This window comes from Octopus bimaculoides, chromosome 3 (genome assembly GCF_046866305.1).
Source record: "Octopus bimaculoides isolate indiv1 chromosome 3, ASM4686630v1, whole genome shotgun sequence".
Taxonomy (NCBI): domain Eukaryota; kingdom Metazoa; phylum Mollusca; class Cephalopoda; order Octopoda; family Octopodidae; genus Octopus; species Octopus bimaculoides.
In genome coordinates, this window is record NC_142930.1 from 5,528,884 (window position 1) to 5,547,115 (window position 18,232).

The 18,232-nt window shown below is 36.8% G+C and overlaps 1 protein-coding gene across 10 annotated transcripts in view; it reads right to left on the reverse strand.

Annotated features, from left to right (window-relative positions):
- Window positions 1-17,974, reverse strand: part of LOC106867186 (E3 ubiquitin-protein ligase UBR5) — a 91,919-nt gene extending 73,945 nt beyond the window's left edge. For all 10 annotated transcript variants that reach the window (XM_089348499.1, XM_089348498.1, XM_089348497.1 and 7 more), the window contains exon 1: window positions 17,779-17,974. In XM_089348499.1, coding sequence (XP_089204625.1) covers window positions 17,779-17,840 — 62 coding nt within the window. In that variant the 5' untranslated portion in view covers window positions 17,841-17,974. The remainder of the gene's footprint in view (window positions 1-17,778) is intronic.
- Between the last annotated feature and the right edge of the window lie 258 nt (window positions 17,975-18,232).

Consider the following 18,232-nt stretch of genomic DNA (forward strand, 5'->3'; position numbering starts at 1 on the left):
GTCTTCAATCTAAATTACTATGATTGAAAGGTTTCTCTGCTCTGAGCTTTCATGGTTCAACTGATTCTGTATTTTTAGAGCAAGAGTAATAATTAGCTTTGTGAAGGATAAGTGGTTAGGATATCTGGCTCAAGACTGAAGGGGTCAATACTCAGTGAAACATTGTGTCCTTGAGCAAGACACTTTATTTCATGTTGCTCCAGTCTACTCAGCTAGCAAAAATGAGTTCTACCTGTACAGTCATCCCTCGCCATATTGCGGTTCACCTGTCACACTCAGTACATAACGGGGCTCCGAAAGGGGTCTCAGGAAGTAGCGTCCCTGCCTGCCTGAGCTAGTTTTCCACCACATTTCTTAAAAATCATGGTAGAGGCCTTGGTCTCAGGACCATTCATATCTAGAAACTGAGGTTGGGGTTAAGCAAGAGCATGCTCCCCGTAGAAAATCCAGCTCCAAAAAAGCCTCATGATAGCAAAGGAGAATGGGCACCAGCCACCCTAAAGGTTGGGGTGGGCTGCACCAGCCTACCTCGGTTGCTATGGCATTGAGGTAGATCCAGCCACCCCCGTTAACGGGGACAAAACCCAGATTTAAAGCATTGGATGATGAATATATGTAAATTTATATCACAGGTTTCTGTGGCCGATAGGTATTTATATTTTTTTACATTTTAATTATTTCCATGGGAGGTTTTGGAATGTAACACCTGCAATAGTCAAGGGATTACTGTACTACAAAGGGGCAACCTTGTCCCATTCTAAGTCATTCTGAATCCCTCTGAAAACTGTTAAGGGTACACGTGTCTGTGGAGTGTTCAACCACTTACACAATTATTTCACGAGCAAGCTGTTCCACTGATCAGATCAACTGGAACACTCACAGTCATAAGCAGCAGAGTTCCAGTGATCGTGATAAAGGCTAAAACTATTTAAAGAAGAAACCAGAAAATATCGGTAGTTATAATGTCACAAGATCACAAACAAAATACTTAATGACAGTTGCAACCAAACTGTGAAGTGTGTCGATATTCTACTAATAGCACCAACATTATCTAAAGAACACATCACCATTACACAACCGTTTAGCATTCATGTTACTTTATCAAATGTAATGCTTAATCATTCAGTGTTTGGAATTAACCCATTCATGCCAATCATCCATTTAAACTGACAATTTATAATTAATATAATTAATTATAATTAATACAGATTGGAGCCTGGTGTAGCCATCTGGTTCACCAGTCCTCAGTTAAATCGTCCAACCCATGCTAGCATGGAAAGCGGACGTTAAACGATGATGATGATACAAATTCTGATTTGTGTATGATCTGTATCAAAGAATGAAACATGTTCTTAATGCGTATGCAGTCTGTTTGAACAAATGCTTGATCCATAACTTGTAACAACCACAGTTGTGTAACATGTCAAGCACAAGCTGGATGCGCAATTTCATTCACTAGAAAAATTTCAGCATGAATGGGTTAATCATACATTATCTCGTAACTTTGAGATGCCAATGATGTGATTGTATATTTTTAGAATGACATTGTAGGGTAGCTGTGAGAGGCCAGATCTGGCTAGAATATTTTGGCCGGATGTTGCTGGTTTAAATGCTAAAGGAAGGACTCTAAGGTAGAGATACAGCCAATTCAGTTTCCTTGAAGATATTACTGGTATTTATTTTACAAATTCTGAGAGAATGAGAAGTTGTAACCATCTTGGAAGAATTATCAAACTTAATCTCTATAATACTAAATTCTCTAGTGCCAACCATGTGACCTGCTTGTTGACTACAAAAAGTAATTATTTCTTCCATAGCAACAAAATATAAGATTATTATTATCATTATTCAGGTCACTGCCTGGAATCAAACTCGGAATCTTGGGGTTAGTAGCCTGTGCTCTTACGTCATATGCCCGTATTCTTTGAAAGACAGAAGTGGTATAACATTTAAGATTTTCCTTAAAACTACAGATTATATAAAAGAGTATGAAGTGGATCCAAACAGGAATTAAAACCTAGTTCTGCAAGAAATAACTGCTCTGTCACTTATTTAGCTCCTACAATAATTAACAACTTTACTGATTTTTTAGTTGATCACAGATTTTCATTTGATTTAATTATCCAAATTGTTAATAATAAATTCCCTGATGCAGTACCAGGTAATGGTTCCCATGGCTTCTGATCTTAAGTGATTGGAAGTGTTATCATGTACGTTGTTTTGTCTTGATATAAAAGATGGGCTGCAGCAAATATTCTGCTCAATACCACAGATTTGCTTGTCAGTTACTTGACCCTAACCAGTTGCACATTTTCCTTAGTGGCTCGTGATATGTGTATCTCTGATCATGAGCAGAAGTAGTGGGGGAGCATCATAGCCATGTGTTGAGAGGAATTCTTTGGGGTTTGAATAATTCAGCTTTGGAAACGCATTTCATTCAACATCCTTAAACAACCCTTATTCAAGGACCTTTTGAGTGGGATAAGCTACTTGACCTGAAGAAAATTCTAACTGGCCCCAACTGCAAGGTGATGCACTGTTCATTTTGATATGAGATCACTATGTCACGCACATATGGTTGTGATGCATGTGCCTGGTGTACTCTTATCAGACAGGTAGTCATGATGGGTATACTGGGCTTTGTATATTTGTACCCCAGTGTCACTTTGATGGCATGTACTGCTCTCTCATCCAATAATAATGGTTTCAAATTCTGGCACAAAGCCAGCAATTTCTGGAAACAAGATAAGTTGATTATATTGACCCCGGTGCTGACCTGGTACTTATTTTATCAATTCCAAGAAGATGAAATTTGAAGTCGACCTCAGCAGTATTTGAATTCTGCTAGCTCACCACTTTGCCAATAATAATAATAATAATAATAAGAGCACAAACATCTGCCAAGGCAACACCAACATCCTCCCAACAATTAACCAGAGATGATTTTTTAAATGAGAATATCTGAAATAAACTCAACTGCTCTCACGGGAATACTAAAAAAGAACCCAACCGCTCTCAAAAATGAAGTAAAAGAAACGGAAAATAATCCAGAATCCTTTTCCAGTACCTGATCGATCCCAATAGTAGTCATGGAATGTGAAGGTGGGTGTACGGGCCGTGTTTGTAATGCTGTGTGCCATCTGCAGTGGGAACGGGGACAGTTTTCTCTATGAAGGCCTTTTTTAGTCTATCCACTGATATCGTGCCTTTACGACCATTAAGGTCTATAGCGAAAAATTTATCTGTGTGTGAAAGAAAACGGAAAGGACCTGCATACAGTGCTGTTAACAGGGGTTTAACAACATCGTTGCACACAAAATCAGGAGTCCAAGAGATAAAGCTTCTTTCAAGGCAAAGCTAGAAATGCAATTGTCAAGTAGATAAGAGGTTTTAAACAGGAGTGATATATTCAAAATTGATAAAACTAAACTTTGTTGAGGATGAATCAAATTTATTATTGTTATTGAATATGTTAGTGTTATTTAATTTCTGAACAGTTTTGTTGGCGTTTGTTTATGTTGTTTGATTTCTTTATCCATCAGTTTCTACTAAGATAGAGACGCGAGTAAAATTAATAATAGAGAAAAGAAAAGAAAACTTTAGTAACAGCAACGCCATCACAACTCGTGGAAACCAGTTTCCGCCTACCAAATCCACTCACAAGGCTTTGGTTAGCCTGAAGCTATAGTAGAAGACACCTGCCCAAAGTGCCATGCAGTAGGACTGAACCTGAAACCATGTGGTTGGGAAGCAAGCTTCTTACTATCTATAAACATTTATGTAAAATTAAAATACAAGTATACAACACTCCTAAAAGAGATTTCTAAAGAAATTAATGATGCAACAAGCTTGGCAAGAAAGATTAATCTTCAAAGATCTTGGGAAAATTTCAGATCTACTAAACTACAAAAACTAGAATTACATGCATTGTGCATCTCTAAGATGTTTCGGTCATTAGATTGTGGCCATGCTGGGGCACATACTTGAAGACTCTTTAGTTGAATGTATCAACCCCAGTACTTTTTTTTTTTAAGACTGGCTCATTGTATCAGTCTCTTTTGCTGAACTGCTAGTTTAGGGAGATGTAAACACCAGTTGTCAAATGGTGGTGGCAGAGACAAACACACACACATGACAGGCTTCTTTCAGTTTCTATCTACCAAATCCACTCACAAGGCTTTGGTCAGCTTGAGGTTATAGCAGAAGACACCTGTCCAAGATGCCACACAGGGGGACAGAACCTGGAACCACATGGTTGGGAAACAAACGTAAAGATTGACAAAATGCTGCTAAGTACTTTACCTGGTATTTTGTAGTTGCCCTGTGGCAAATCACAAAATATAAATTATTTTTCAACTATTGTACTCATGCTGTCAAAACGAGAGTATTTTCGAAGAAATAAGTCGAAACTGGTATTCAATTATTACATTCATATTAACATAAATTGCATGTATTTAGTACAGACTTTTTACAACAATGATGACAATGACATCAAAAATTGCCATGTTAGATTAAAGTTCATTAATTAAAAGTATATTTTGTCAATTAACCAATACTGCATGTACTCCAAACACATAAATAGAATACATTATGATATGCCCTATATATAAAGCTGTTATGGTGAAACACATACACATTATACAAATTTTATTCAATATATGTTCACTACATATATTTTCTATGGTTAACATGAGTCTCCATGTAAAATATATTACAATTTTCATATACAATATACATATTTCCAATACACATAATAATACATTTCAAACATTGCAGTGTGTACATACACACTCACACTGCATATTACACAGTACTGAACATAATTTAGACATTCCTTCACTGAATGCATTTTTAAAGGGGAGAGGGCATAATTGGAATGATATATCATCTGTAGTGTTTACTAAATATAATTTGCAGCTATTACAAAGTCTTTTGTTTTGGCTTTTTCAAGTAGACTGTTTCCCCATCAGATTTTCTAAACCATCACTTGTTTCTACATTATTACCTCCGCCTTAGCAAAGGCAGAGGTATTGATTTCAGTTGTGTTTGTTTGTTTGTCTGTGGACAAGATATCTCAAGAACCACTGGCTGGATTCGGACGAAACTTTCAGGGATGTTTGGCCTCGTGACTGGCATGAACTGATTAGATTTTGGGATCAATCCAGTACCCAACAAGGACTCTGGATTATTTTTCCTGTTTTTTTTTTTTACTTAATTTTTGAGAGCGGTCTGATTCTTTGAGAGCAGTCAAGTTTATTTCAGATTTTCTCATTTTAAAAATCATCTCTTGCTAATTGTTGAGAGGACATTGGTGTTACCTTGATGGAGGTTTGCGCTCTCCGAGTGCTCTTGTTCCACATTATTCTACATTATTCTCCTCATACACAGAAAGTTTATTGCAGAAGGTAAAGACAATAAACGGATGTTATACATTTTTTGTCTCTAAAAGTAACTGAACTCACTGCCCTCTTTGTTAGTCCTACCACTGAACTACATGATTAAAAAAGTAGGTAAACAATAAGTGTAATAATTTAGTAGGGCAGCAAAGAAATTCTATATATGCATACAAACTTCAGAGAAGATTCTGTGCCAAGCTATGAAGAACGAGAAAGAAAAAACTTCACCAGTAAGAGTTAACTTTTGACAAGGTCATAAATTCAAATCTCAAACCATAAGTTATTTTGAGATAACACTTTCAAACAGATTTTATGCTGCTAGATTCCAATCCATTTCTGTCCATGAAAGTCTAACATATATTATTCTAACGCAATAAATGCTAAATATTACTCATAAGGTTTTCTAATTACTGTTGTGGTACATGTACCACAACAGTAATTGGCAGAGGCACAAGAAACTATTGCTTCAAATATTTCAGTATTATCACAAACAATGATTGGATCTGATTATCAAATAAATAAAATTATACAAATAAAGAATTAGGAGGATTAAAAGTAAATTCTAAGAAGATTTGTAAGAATATCTTAACAAAAGTAACCAAACTTTCATGGCACTAAACTCAGATTCTTCTGAGAAGACATTTCCTGATGTTGCTGATAATGCACAAGTAGAGATAGTGTTACACATTTAATTAATCATATAAATTAAAATAATGTTATTCTCCAATAAAATGGCCAGCTGTTACAAAGGTAAGAGCAATATGCTAATTACAGGAAGTAGTTATGTTACACTTAATGTTCATCACTCGTGCAATAAAATGCACGCTTAAAATATCACTGCGTCTAACATTCAGAGTGAATAAATAAATATTCTATAGACATGTGGCAAGAAGCTTGCTTTCCAGACACATGGTTCTAGGTCCAGTTCCACTGTGTAACACCTTGGGCAAGAGTCTTCTACTATAACCTCAGGTTAGTGGATTTGGTAGATGAAAACTGAAAGAAGCCCATCATACATATGTATGTATATGACTGGCACTTGTGCCAGTGGAGCGCTAACAGCACCGTCCGAGCATGATCATTGCCAGAGCAGCTGTCTGGCTTCAGTGCCAGTGGTACGTAAATAGCACCATTTGAGCGTGATCGTTACCAGCGTCGCCTTACTGACACTTGTGCCGGTGGCACATAAAAGCAGCCACTACACACTCAGAGTGGTTGGCGTTAAGAAGGGCATCCAACTGTAGAAACTCTGCCAAATCAGATTGGAGCCTGGTGCAGCCATCTGGTTCACCAGTCCTCAGTCAAATCATCCAACCCATGCTAGCATGGAAAGCGGACGTTAAACGATGATGATATATATATTGTGTGTGTCTGTTTGTCCCACCACCACTTGAGAACCCATGTTGGAGTGTTTCCATACCAATAACTTAGTGGTTCAACAAAAGATGACAGAATAAGTATCTGGCTTAAAAACAAAAAAAAAGTACTGACGTTGATTCGTTCAACTAAAATTCTTTCAAGCATGGCTGTAGACTAATGACTGAAACGAGTAAAAACTACACATTGTTATTATCAATCATCCTGTCATAAGACATAGCAGTGAATGATGAAATCAGTAGAGCATCAAAGCAAAAGATAATAGATTTGGTTAGGTCATAATTACATTCCTAGTTTTATCCTGCCCAATTACCCTTTCTTCATCCTTCCAACACCAACAGAATATGTACTGAATTGAAAGAACTGGGGCTGATCAACTAAAATTAACGAAAGAATATTATTTTGGGTGAGGTAGCTGCAGGAGAAATACTAATTGAGAAATAGAGTTTAGATTGTATTGGATTTGTAGAATAGGAAATGAAAGTTTGAAATGGCTTTACACATCTGTTGTAAGAATAAATAAGGGTAGAAATAATTAGGAGTTATTTTCAGGTAAGTGTTCTCATTCCGTTTTTATTCCTAGGAGTCTAGATAAAAAGCTCAAGTAACTTTTAAGCCACAATTATAACTTAAAGAGGTTGCAATTAATATAGCCTAAAAGACAGGAAGGATATGCATTAAGAAACACATGCATCTTTGAAATGGTTGCTCTAAAACAGGGGTCGCCAAGAAATTACAGGAGGTCGAATGGGGAGGTTTGGCATGCGAAAGACCAGCTCACCAAGATGAACTGCTTGAAATACTTAGCGCCATGCTCATCCCTCACATTGATGTTGTCAATTTCAATAAAAGCTATTCCAGCAATATGATATGTTTTTCACATTTTCTAACCATGAAAACCATTTCATAAAAATTCAAAGTTTAATACTGTAGACTCATACACGTAGTTTCAAACGTAAAAAGTGTGTCATCTTCAATAGAATTTCTTAATTTGTTGTACATGTATATTTTAGCTAACGTTATAATTGCCAACATCAGTACCCGGTATGCATTTAAGATGAGGTATGGTAGGGTATTAAGATACTTTAAATGAGGAGGGTGGTCGATGCAGAAGAAGTGGCTAAAGGAGTTCGATGGTCGAAAAAGTTTGGTGACCCCCTGCTCTAAAACAAATCATCAAAGTAATTAAAATATTGGTTTCAAATTTTGACACAAGGCCAGCAATTGTGAAGGAGGGAGCAAGTCAATTACTTTAACCCCTATGCTCAACTGGTCCTCATTTTAACAACCTGAAAGGCTGAAAGGGAAAGACAGCCCTGGGAGAATTTGAACTCAAATGTAGATAGGTGGAATGCCTCAAAGCATTTTGTCTGGCATGCTAACGATTCTGCCAGCACAAATCATCAAAATAATTACAGTAATAAAAATTTGTTGTATGCAATAGAAACAGTATTAAATTAAAATAACTATCTATTTGTAATGTAAACACATTGCAAAAGGCAAATTAACTGCAACAGTCATCTGGAGAATGTGATGCATTTAAATGCACAATATATCATCATCATTCCATGCCGGTGGCACGTAAAAAGCACCATCCGATCATCATCGATGCCAGCTCCTCTGGCCCATGCCGGTGGCACGTAAAAAGCACCATCCGATCATCATCGATGCCAGCTCCTCTGGCCCATGCCAGTGGCACGTAAAAAGTACCCACTACACTCTAGGAGTGGTTGGCATTAGGAAGGGCATCCAGCTGTAGAAACTCTGCCAGATCAGATTGGGGCCTGGAGCAGCCTCCTGGCTTCCCAGACCCCAGTCGAACAGTCCAACCCATGGCAGCATGGAAAATGGACGTTAAACGATGATGATGATGATTTAACGTCTGTCTTCCACACTGGCATAGACCGGACAGTTTGTTAGGAGCTAGCAAGCCAGAGGATTCCACCAAGCACCAACACACACACACACACACACACACACACACACACACACACACAGTAATCCCTCAACTATCGTGGGTGTTACATTCCAAAAACCTCCCACAGAAATAATTAAAATATAAAAAATATAAATGCCTATTGGTTGCAGAAATCTGCGATATACTGAGGATTCCACAATATAAATTTATATATATTAGCCAGAAGAATCCATAATGTACTGGGTGTGCAATAGGTGAACCGCGATATGGTGAGAGGTTACTGTATATATGAGGCAGGCAAAAACCATTTGTTAGCAGTGACTGTTGAGAATGATGCTAAATGCATTTCTACTTCACAGAAGCAAAAACCTGTAAAATCACAAAAATTGTTTCCCAGTGTCACATTTGGTGACATTTTGGAATAAATAGTAACAACAGTTCATTGCTGGTCTTCATCAAAATGCAACAAACTGCTGTCAACAACTTTGCTTATTGATCTTCTAAACAATAATAAAAATACTTGGTAACATCCTTACTCTTTCTCTCTCGTCATTGTTATTTAAACCCCTAAGTTATTGCCTTGTGATTGAATGACAATGGATCCAAGAGAAAATGAGCATCTAGAACAGAGGTTCTCAACATGTGCAGGTCAGCCCCCAAGGGAACCATGTCAAAGGGGACATTAAGCTTTAGGTAACATAACATACTAAATTTTACTTAGAGTAGTAATTATATACTAGCTTAAAAGCTGCCCCACCAGCGCCACCACAACTGTCATACACACACCATTCAAACTTCTGACACCACCACTATCAATACCTTTGACTTCGCCACCACCACCTCCGCCTCTATCACAACTACAGCTCATACTATTACTATCACAACCGTCAATCTACTACCACCCTCACTGTCTCTATGCCTATTTTTTTCTTTTCTTTTATTCTTTTACTTGTTTCAGTCATTTGACTGCAGCCATGCTGGAGCACTGCCTTTCGTCAAACAAATCAACCCCAGGACGTATTCTTTGTAAGCCTAGCACTTATTCTATCAGTTTCTTTTGCCGAACTGCTAAATTTCAGGGATGTAAACACAACAACATTGGTTGTCAAGCAATGGCGGGGGGGGGGGGGGGGACAAACACAGAAACAAATACACACACACTCACAACGGGCTTCTTTCAATTTCTATCTACTAAATCCACTCACAAGGCTTTGGTCAGCCCAAGGCTATAGTAGAAGACACTTGCCCATGGTGCCACGCGGTGGGACTGAACCTGGAACCATGTGGTTGGGAAGCAAGTTTTGTTATTTCTTTACTGCCCACAAGGGGCTAAACATAGAGGGGACAAACAAGGACAGACAAAGGGATTAAGTCGATTACATCGACCCCAGTGCGTAACTGGTACCTAATTTATCGACCCCGAAAGGATGACAGGCAAAGTCTACCTCGGCAGAATTTGAACTCAGAACGTAAAGACAGACGAAATACCGCTAAGCGTTTCGCCCGGCCTGCTAACGTTTCCGCCAGCTCGCCGCCTTTCCACCATCCCCTGCCGGAGCCTCGTGGAGCTTTAGGTGTTTTCGCTCAATAAACACTCACAACGCCCGGTCTGGGAATCAAAACCGCGATCCTATGACCGCGAGTCCGCTGCCCTAACCACTGGGCCATTGCGCCTCCACTTACCATATAGCTTCATAGTTTCTTACCACATAGCTTCATCTGCGCCTCTATACAATTAAAAACAAATTATAGCATGGATGAATTTACTTTTGACATCACAAAACTCTAAAAATGAGTAAATTTTCCTAAATTTCAAAGCAGAATTACAAAATCCCAATAAAGCCAAGAGTATTTTCATATTTTACAATACAATCTACATACATTTCAATAGTTTCTCTCAAACACCAAATTTAAAAGACTGCATTTATTATTTCAATTTCTATTTAAAAGTTAAATTTACAACCTCATAAATTTAATGTGGAATTATTTGTATAGACGATGCAGGAATGGTCGTCTGGTCAAGAAACTGGTTCCAGGTTCACTTGGGTCAGTATCTTCTACTCTAGTTCTGAGCTGACCAAAACCTTGTGACTGATGGAAACTGAAAAAATCCCGTTTCAAATGCTATATATGTGTGTGTGTGTGTGTGTGCGTGTGCATGATCATATGATCGATGTGCACACACACACACACACACACACATTAGAAAATGGAGGCTGCAACAACCAAAGCCTCCACCACAGATCTCCTGTGAACTTCGCAACGGACATTTCCATGCGACAATCAGCCTCATTAGTCATAAAAGGCATAAACACGGACAGAGGGGAAATGGTCAAGAAAAAAAACAAATAAATTATTAGACACAATTAAACGCTGATGCTGTTTATATTTATATATATATATATATATATATATATATATATATATATATATAATGTGATCACATGATTGACCAGAAAATCAAATGTTATACATCATTGGTCACAATGCACTTTGCATTATTTTAGCTTTCGAATGATGCCACCCTGCTGGCTGAGTGAGCTGGCCAACATTGCCCCAGATTGGAATGCTATACAATCCCAGGGTTAGTCATTGACAGCTGAATGGAATGGAGCAATGTGAAATGAAGTGTCTTGTTCAAGAACATAATGTGCAACCCAGTCTGGGAATCAAACCCACGATTAAGGATTGAGTGCAACACCCAAACCACTTGGCTACATGTTTTCATTGTGTGTGTGTGATCATCATACAAAAAGTATTGTTTCCAAACAGGTCTGACCATGGGGAAATAGTACTCTGCCTGGAAACAGCTGAGGGTTAGCAGCAGGAAGGGCATGAAACCATAAAAAAATCTGTCTCAACAAATTCCATCTGACCCAGACACACGAAAATGTCAATGTTATAACAACAATAATTAATTTCGGTAACTTATAAACTTACTAAAAATAATATTCAAAGCAGTTTATATGATTGCAAATATAATTTTGAAGTGTTCATGGAGTTATAATGAGGGTCTGATCAAAAACTTTGTAATAAAAATTTTTTTTAAACAAAAGAGAAAATTTTTCAAATATGAAGAAAGTGGAAGAATACAAAAAGTAAACATCTTCCATCTTCATCAAATATATGACAGGCTTCTTTCAGTTTCCGTCTACCAAATCCACTCAAGGCTTTGGTCGGCCCAAGGCTATAAAAGACACTTACCTGAAGTGCCACGCAGTAGAACTGAACCTGGAACCATGTGATTGGGAAGCAAGCTTCTTACCACACAGCCACTTCTGCACCTATGGTCATCTTATTTTTTGCTTCAGTGTTTAGGCTGTGGCCATGCTGGGGCACCATCATGAATTTTTAGTAGAACGAATCAACCCCACTATTTTTTTAAAGTGTGGTACTTATTCTATTGGTCTCTTTTGCTAAACTGCTAAGTTACAGGGATGTAAATACACTAACACCAACTGTCAAGTGGTGGTGGTGGTGAGGGACAAATTAAAGACACATACATGATGGGCTTCTTTCAGTTTCCATCTACCAAATACACTCACAAGATTTGGTCAGCCTGAGGCTATAGAAGACACTTGCCCCAAGGTGTCACGCAGTGGAACTGAACCTGGAGTTATGTGGTTGCAAAGCAAACTTCTTACCACACAAACACATCTGCGACACCTGTGTAGTTAAAAAGTTTATTTGTAACCAAATGGTCGTAGGTTTGATCCCACCGTGCAGGATGATGGACAAGCATCCTTTACAATGTTGTGTGATTGAAATGTGGTAAATGGAAACTGTGTAGAAGCCTGTTATAAGTGTATCAGTGAAAGTTATACACACCTTTGAGAAACGAGATAAATTGGTGTATTTACTCCTTCAAATGGCACAGATACTCAACATTAGAAATTTAGCAAACCAGTAACACATTGGGGGGAAACTACAACAATGCTACTGTTATAGGCGTACGAGTGGCTGTGTGGTGAGTAGCTTGCTTACCAACCACATGGTTCCGGGTTCAGTCCCATTGCGTGGTACCTTGGGCAAATGTCTTCTACTATAGCCTTGGGCCAACCAATCCCTTGTGAGTGGATTTGGTAGACGGAAACTGAAAGAAGCCCGTCGTATATATCTGTGTGTGTGTGTGTGTGTGTGTGTATATATATATATATATATATATATATATATACATATATGCGTGAGTATGTGTACATATGCTTGTGCGTCTGTGTTTGTCCCCCCAACAGCGCTTGACAACGGATGCTGATGTGTTTATGTCCTCGTAACTTAGCGGTTCGGCAAAAGAGACTGATAGAATAAGTACTAGGCTTCCAATGAATAAGTCCTGGGGTCGATTTGCTCGACTAAAAGCTGTGCACCAGCATGGCCACAGTCAAATGACTGTAACAAGTAAAAGAGTGTAGGCATGGCTGTGTGGAAAGATGCTTGCTTCCCAACCACATGGTTCTGGGTTCAGTCCCACTTCGTGACACTTCAGGCAGTAGATTTGGTAGATGCAAGTGAAAGAGGCCCATCAGTGGTTCCCAAAGTGGGCAGTACTGCCCCCTTGGGGGGTGAGGGAAAGGTCGGGGGAGGGGGCGTTGAAGAAAAGTGGGATGATAATAGGGTGTCCAAAATGAGGTGATAGATGTAAAAAAAAAAAAAAAAAGATATTAAGTTAATTAGGTTTAAGATTTCTGAAATACAGTTGTTTTGAATTTGCTGCAGAAAGTGGTCTATATTTGTGGTGGGGAGGGGGAGGGGACGTTAGGAATGCTGCCTGGGTGCCAAGGAGGCAGCAGCCTGAAAAACTTTGGGAACTGCTATATATATGTGTGTGTGTTTCTCCCCCACCACCACTTGACAATCAGTGGTGAAACTTAGCGGTTCGACAAAAAGAAACTAACCGGATCTGGAACAAGAGACCCCCCCCCCTCACTTGGAAAATAGATATGGATTAACAGCAGGACTAAAACAATGCTTCAATACCATATTCGTCTAACCCACGCTAGCACTGAAAAATAGACATAAAAACTGAACAAAATTGTGTCCATTTGACAGACATTCACCCTGCACTTCTATAGTTCCTCTCTAATTAACTCTGGGTGAGTTCTGATGAAACAATACATGACCACTTTATTATATTTCAGACAATTTCTCTGTACTCTGCTTTCCAAGTAGGTGTGGTTTGTAGGAAATTTGCTTATCTCTAGCAGAACACACTCCCACGTGTAAGCCCTACTCTTTTAAAAGCTAGTGACCACCAATTCAACCATTGTGTCTCTAATTACAAAATATAAAGTTCAAAATCAAAAGTTAAGACTAAATCCTCACCCTCTAAAAAGAGACATAAAAATATTTACAAATTTACCGTCATTGTTTCTAGAGTATGTTTTGTTTTAATATTAGAAATTATTCACGAGGTTGTTAAATGATTACATAACATGTTGGTTGATCTGAAAATCACAGCAGAAAAAAATTAGGCGCACATTGTTTCTAAAGAAAAGAAAAAATAAGAGGGAGTAAAAAAAGACCCTAAAAATATGAACCTTCAAGAATCTTGGCATAAAAGTGAATCATGCTTTAAGAATTTACTGATACACCTTCACAGCTGTTTGAGAAACTCGCGAATCGAAACAAATCACCAATGAGTCCATGTAACAAATAATAGGCAATGTCCTAAATCAATAAACCGTAAATATAGCCAGTTTTTAAACGATCTTTTGAGTCTACAATTCAATTTTATTCTTTGCTGAATGAATACAAGAGAGACGAACGGAGACAACAACACACAGACGTCCTTTTAATTGAAGAAGTGAGCAAGTACTTCAATTCTATGAACATTATTTGGTCTTTTAATCAAACCCTCGAGGAAACTAGACCCGTATAAATACATGTGGATGGGTGGGTGCGACAGAGGGAGCAGAGGGAGGTAGTCAAGATGGATTAATTTGATCTCGATACAATTTACGGTTTTAAACGGAAAACGAAAATTGCAGGTGCTAAGTGAATTTTGTCGTAAAACATTTTTAAGGTAGTCATTCGGTGATAGTATTTTTTTTTTTTCAAACAATTTCTTTTATGAATCACCGGGTTTTTTGACATCGATAGAAATACGAATCGCGGGTAGCTTTTTTTTGTTTTATTTTGTCGAAAGCATGAAAGACGTTGACGAAATGTGTGATATACAGTTGAGGATCGAAAACGGATCGCCGAGTCCGCCTCTCCATGAAATTCTCGGCTTTTCAACATTCAATCTATAAAGGTTATATCAGCCATTAACCTACTCGAGCAAAAAAAGTATTTAAAAAAAAACGGTTAGTCAGTTAGATAGACATTTATAACGGATTTTTTTTCAGCATTTATTTATTTATTTTACGAATTCCTAATTAAATTTTATCAGTCCATTCCGCTTATACCGGTGCATCATATATATATATATATATATATATATATATATATGGCAAGCAATCTACTAGAAATCTCGTAATATGTCCGTGACTTTACATTTATAAATACAGCAGCTAGAATAGAGGAGGCTGCCAACCCGCATGTGCTTTGCTTGTCGACTCCTCCATAAAACTACATTTTCGGCTCGACCATTATTATTATTATTATTAACTGGACGATCGCTGTTAATTAGAAACCAATTTATAAAGGCGGCATTAGGTTAAATTAAAAATCTATTATAATCAACGACTGTAAATAGCAAGGTTTCATACAGCTCAAGACGAATTCAAATTTAAGAAAGAATAATTTCTTGTATATCTCCCCCCCCCCCATTGGAGGGAGGGAGAGGAAATAGTCGCCTTAGAGGAAGAACAATTCATTAAAATGAACAGCGATTAAAGATTAAAGATTAATAATAGATTCGATTGAGTGAACATTTCCTCGAATAATGAAATGTATTAGGAATACGTTGAATGATAAATGAGAATAATGGAAAAAAGAGAAAAGAAAATCGAAGTGTGGCAAATGAGTAATTAAGACTAAAAGATATAGTGGCAATGAAGGTTAATAAGTCAGTAATTATGGTACTGGAATAAAGAGGCCATATTCTTCGATTTTAAATAAGACCGATTCCGCTATATATACAGATTAACACGTCTGGTCACAATGACCTTTGTCTTGGCATTAAGCAATATTTAGTCGACCTGATAGCTTCACTATTATTAATGGACAAAAAGAAAATTAACAAGCTATCCACATTGAATGTAGAGTAGAAAACGATTGAAGCAATACACTCGGTCGTGTGTGTATACGTGTATTATATATTATATACTATATATAAAAATCAGTAAAACAAAGGAAGTCGTGACTAGTGTATATTATTATTGTTGTTGTTGTTAAGGATTTCTGCAGTAAGAAACCCAACAATGTGGATAAAAAGTAATTATTTCAACAAGGACAGCTTTTATGTAAAACCAAGGAGTCATGTACAGACATTAAAGTGTTGTAAGATTGTGTAGAACTAAGCATTTTAACAAGTTTATGTGTGTATATATACTTTAAAAAACACACCCGAAAAAAAAAAATGGCAGGTTTAAAATACTTTGTTTCTTTCTAAAAAAGTTTTTTCTATTTTTAATTCAACTTTGATAAAGTAAAAAGCAGAAAATGATGAGGAAAAGCTTCGTAGTTGTACAGGCACAACATGCTGTATATAGCTCCAATAATATATATAAAATATACACTTTCCTTTGACTGATACATTCAAAGGGGATGTGTATTTTTTTTTCTTCAGGGCCTCAAATTAAATAGAAACCAGGCGTTGATAAAACATTCCAAGCCAACAGGATGAAGCCATATAGACTAACAAAGATATTTCAAAGGTGAATATATAACAAATTTCCTGGAAACTAAATTTCTTCAGCCAAAATAGAAATACTCCAATTGTAAGGCTGCATGTACCTAATGTTAATAGAAGCTTTCTCTGGTTTGGATAAACTTTAATTAAAGAATAAAATACCATTGAAATTAACAGAATATTAATATTCACGTGAATTAAAGCAACTAATTACAAACGGTCATAATTATTTGAATGAGACACTAAAACATTAGGATTTTTAAAAAATGGTAAAATGTCGACAATTTCTCACCAACGTGCCCCCTGCACACCTCCACAGATATCAAGTGATAATTAGGGGGAAATAGATAAAAATTAGTTGAGCTCATTAGTGTAGCTGAAGCAACAAGAAACGTTTTAATTTAAATATGTTTAAATACATGAAAATGGGATTTCATGTTGAATATCTTTACCCTATTACAATTATATAGAACCACAATCTAACAGAGTGATTGTCCAGTTTAGTAAATGTTCCTTAAAATAACATCTTTTAGAGGAAGGGTTATGTATGAAGAGACATTGGTTTATATAAATCCACCAGGGCGTCACATATTCTAACAAGTTTATGTTGAAGCCTGATTATAGTTTCGCTAATTAACGTGTTGAGCTTAGCTGGAATGCTTCATGTCATACATTGAAACTAAATTATGATAGAGAAAGATATGACATGGACAGATTTTGTTTTAAATAATGGGGATTCTCTTTATCTAAACCCGAGACCAAGACACCATAACACGTTCATATTATGAGAAAGAAGTCATCTAGGTTTAGATTTGTTCCAAGGTGTGGTTACTTTTGAAACGATGAATATTCTTCATCTCAAGTTAATACAGCGTGATTATTATAAAAGAAAATGTGGAGTCTCTATTGCATACATGAACATGTGTAGTCTTTAGTTGTAATCTAATAATATTCAAATACATCCATATATATATATATATATATATATGACCGTTTTAAACAAATATAGGAATAAATTTTAACAATACAATTATATTTAAGTGTTTGATGTTACATTGAAAGATATAACTGAAATCATCAGCATGCACACACACACATATATATATATATATATATATATATATATATAGATGCATGTATATGAATGGATACATGAACCTACACACACGCCATATATATGTATATACACAGACATACATACACATAGAGCCATATATATATATATATATATATATATATATATATATATATGGCTCTAACACGTATGGTTTACTTTAGTTGTTTTATTGTTTTACCTGTCATTGAGTTGATCATCTGTTCCTGGTAATGGATGGACGACAAAATGAAGTGAAGTCATGATTCAAAATGAAAAAAATATATATATAGAAAAAAAAAGTCACATAAACTTGTTAGAAATGTGAAAATATCCCAAAATCTTCAGCGACTTTGAACTAACATAACAATATGTCAGGCGCCATAGTTGAGGTTGACATGGCACTTTAGACAGCTCCGAGCTGATTGGATTTAAGGATGATATGGAGACCAATCAGATTCCCTGATACAAAACGTTACTTACTCCGTCGGTCAACTTCACAAAACAAACACAGTTATGTCTGGCTGAGAAGGGATAAGCAGGGAAAATCAGGCCACTTAAAAGACAAAAAATCCTTTTAAATTGGGATTAAAATGGTCCCATTTTGAAAATACTTTAAATTGCATAATGTGTCATCCTAGTTTGGTTCTTTCTAA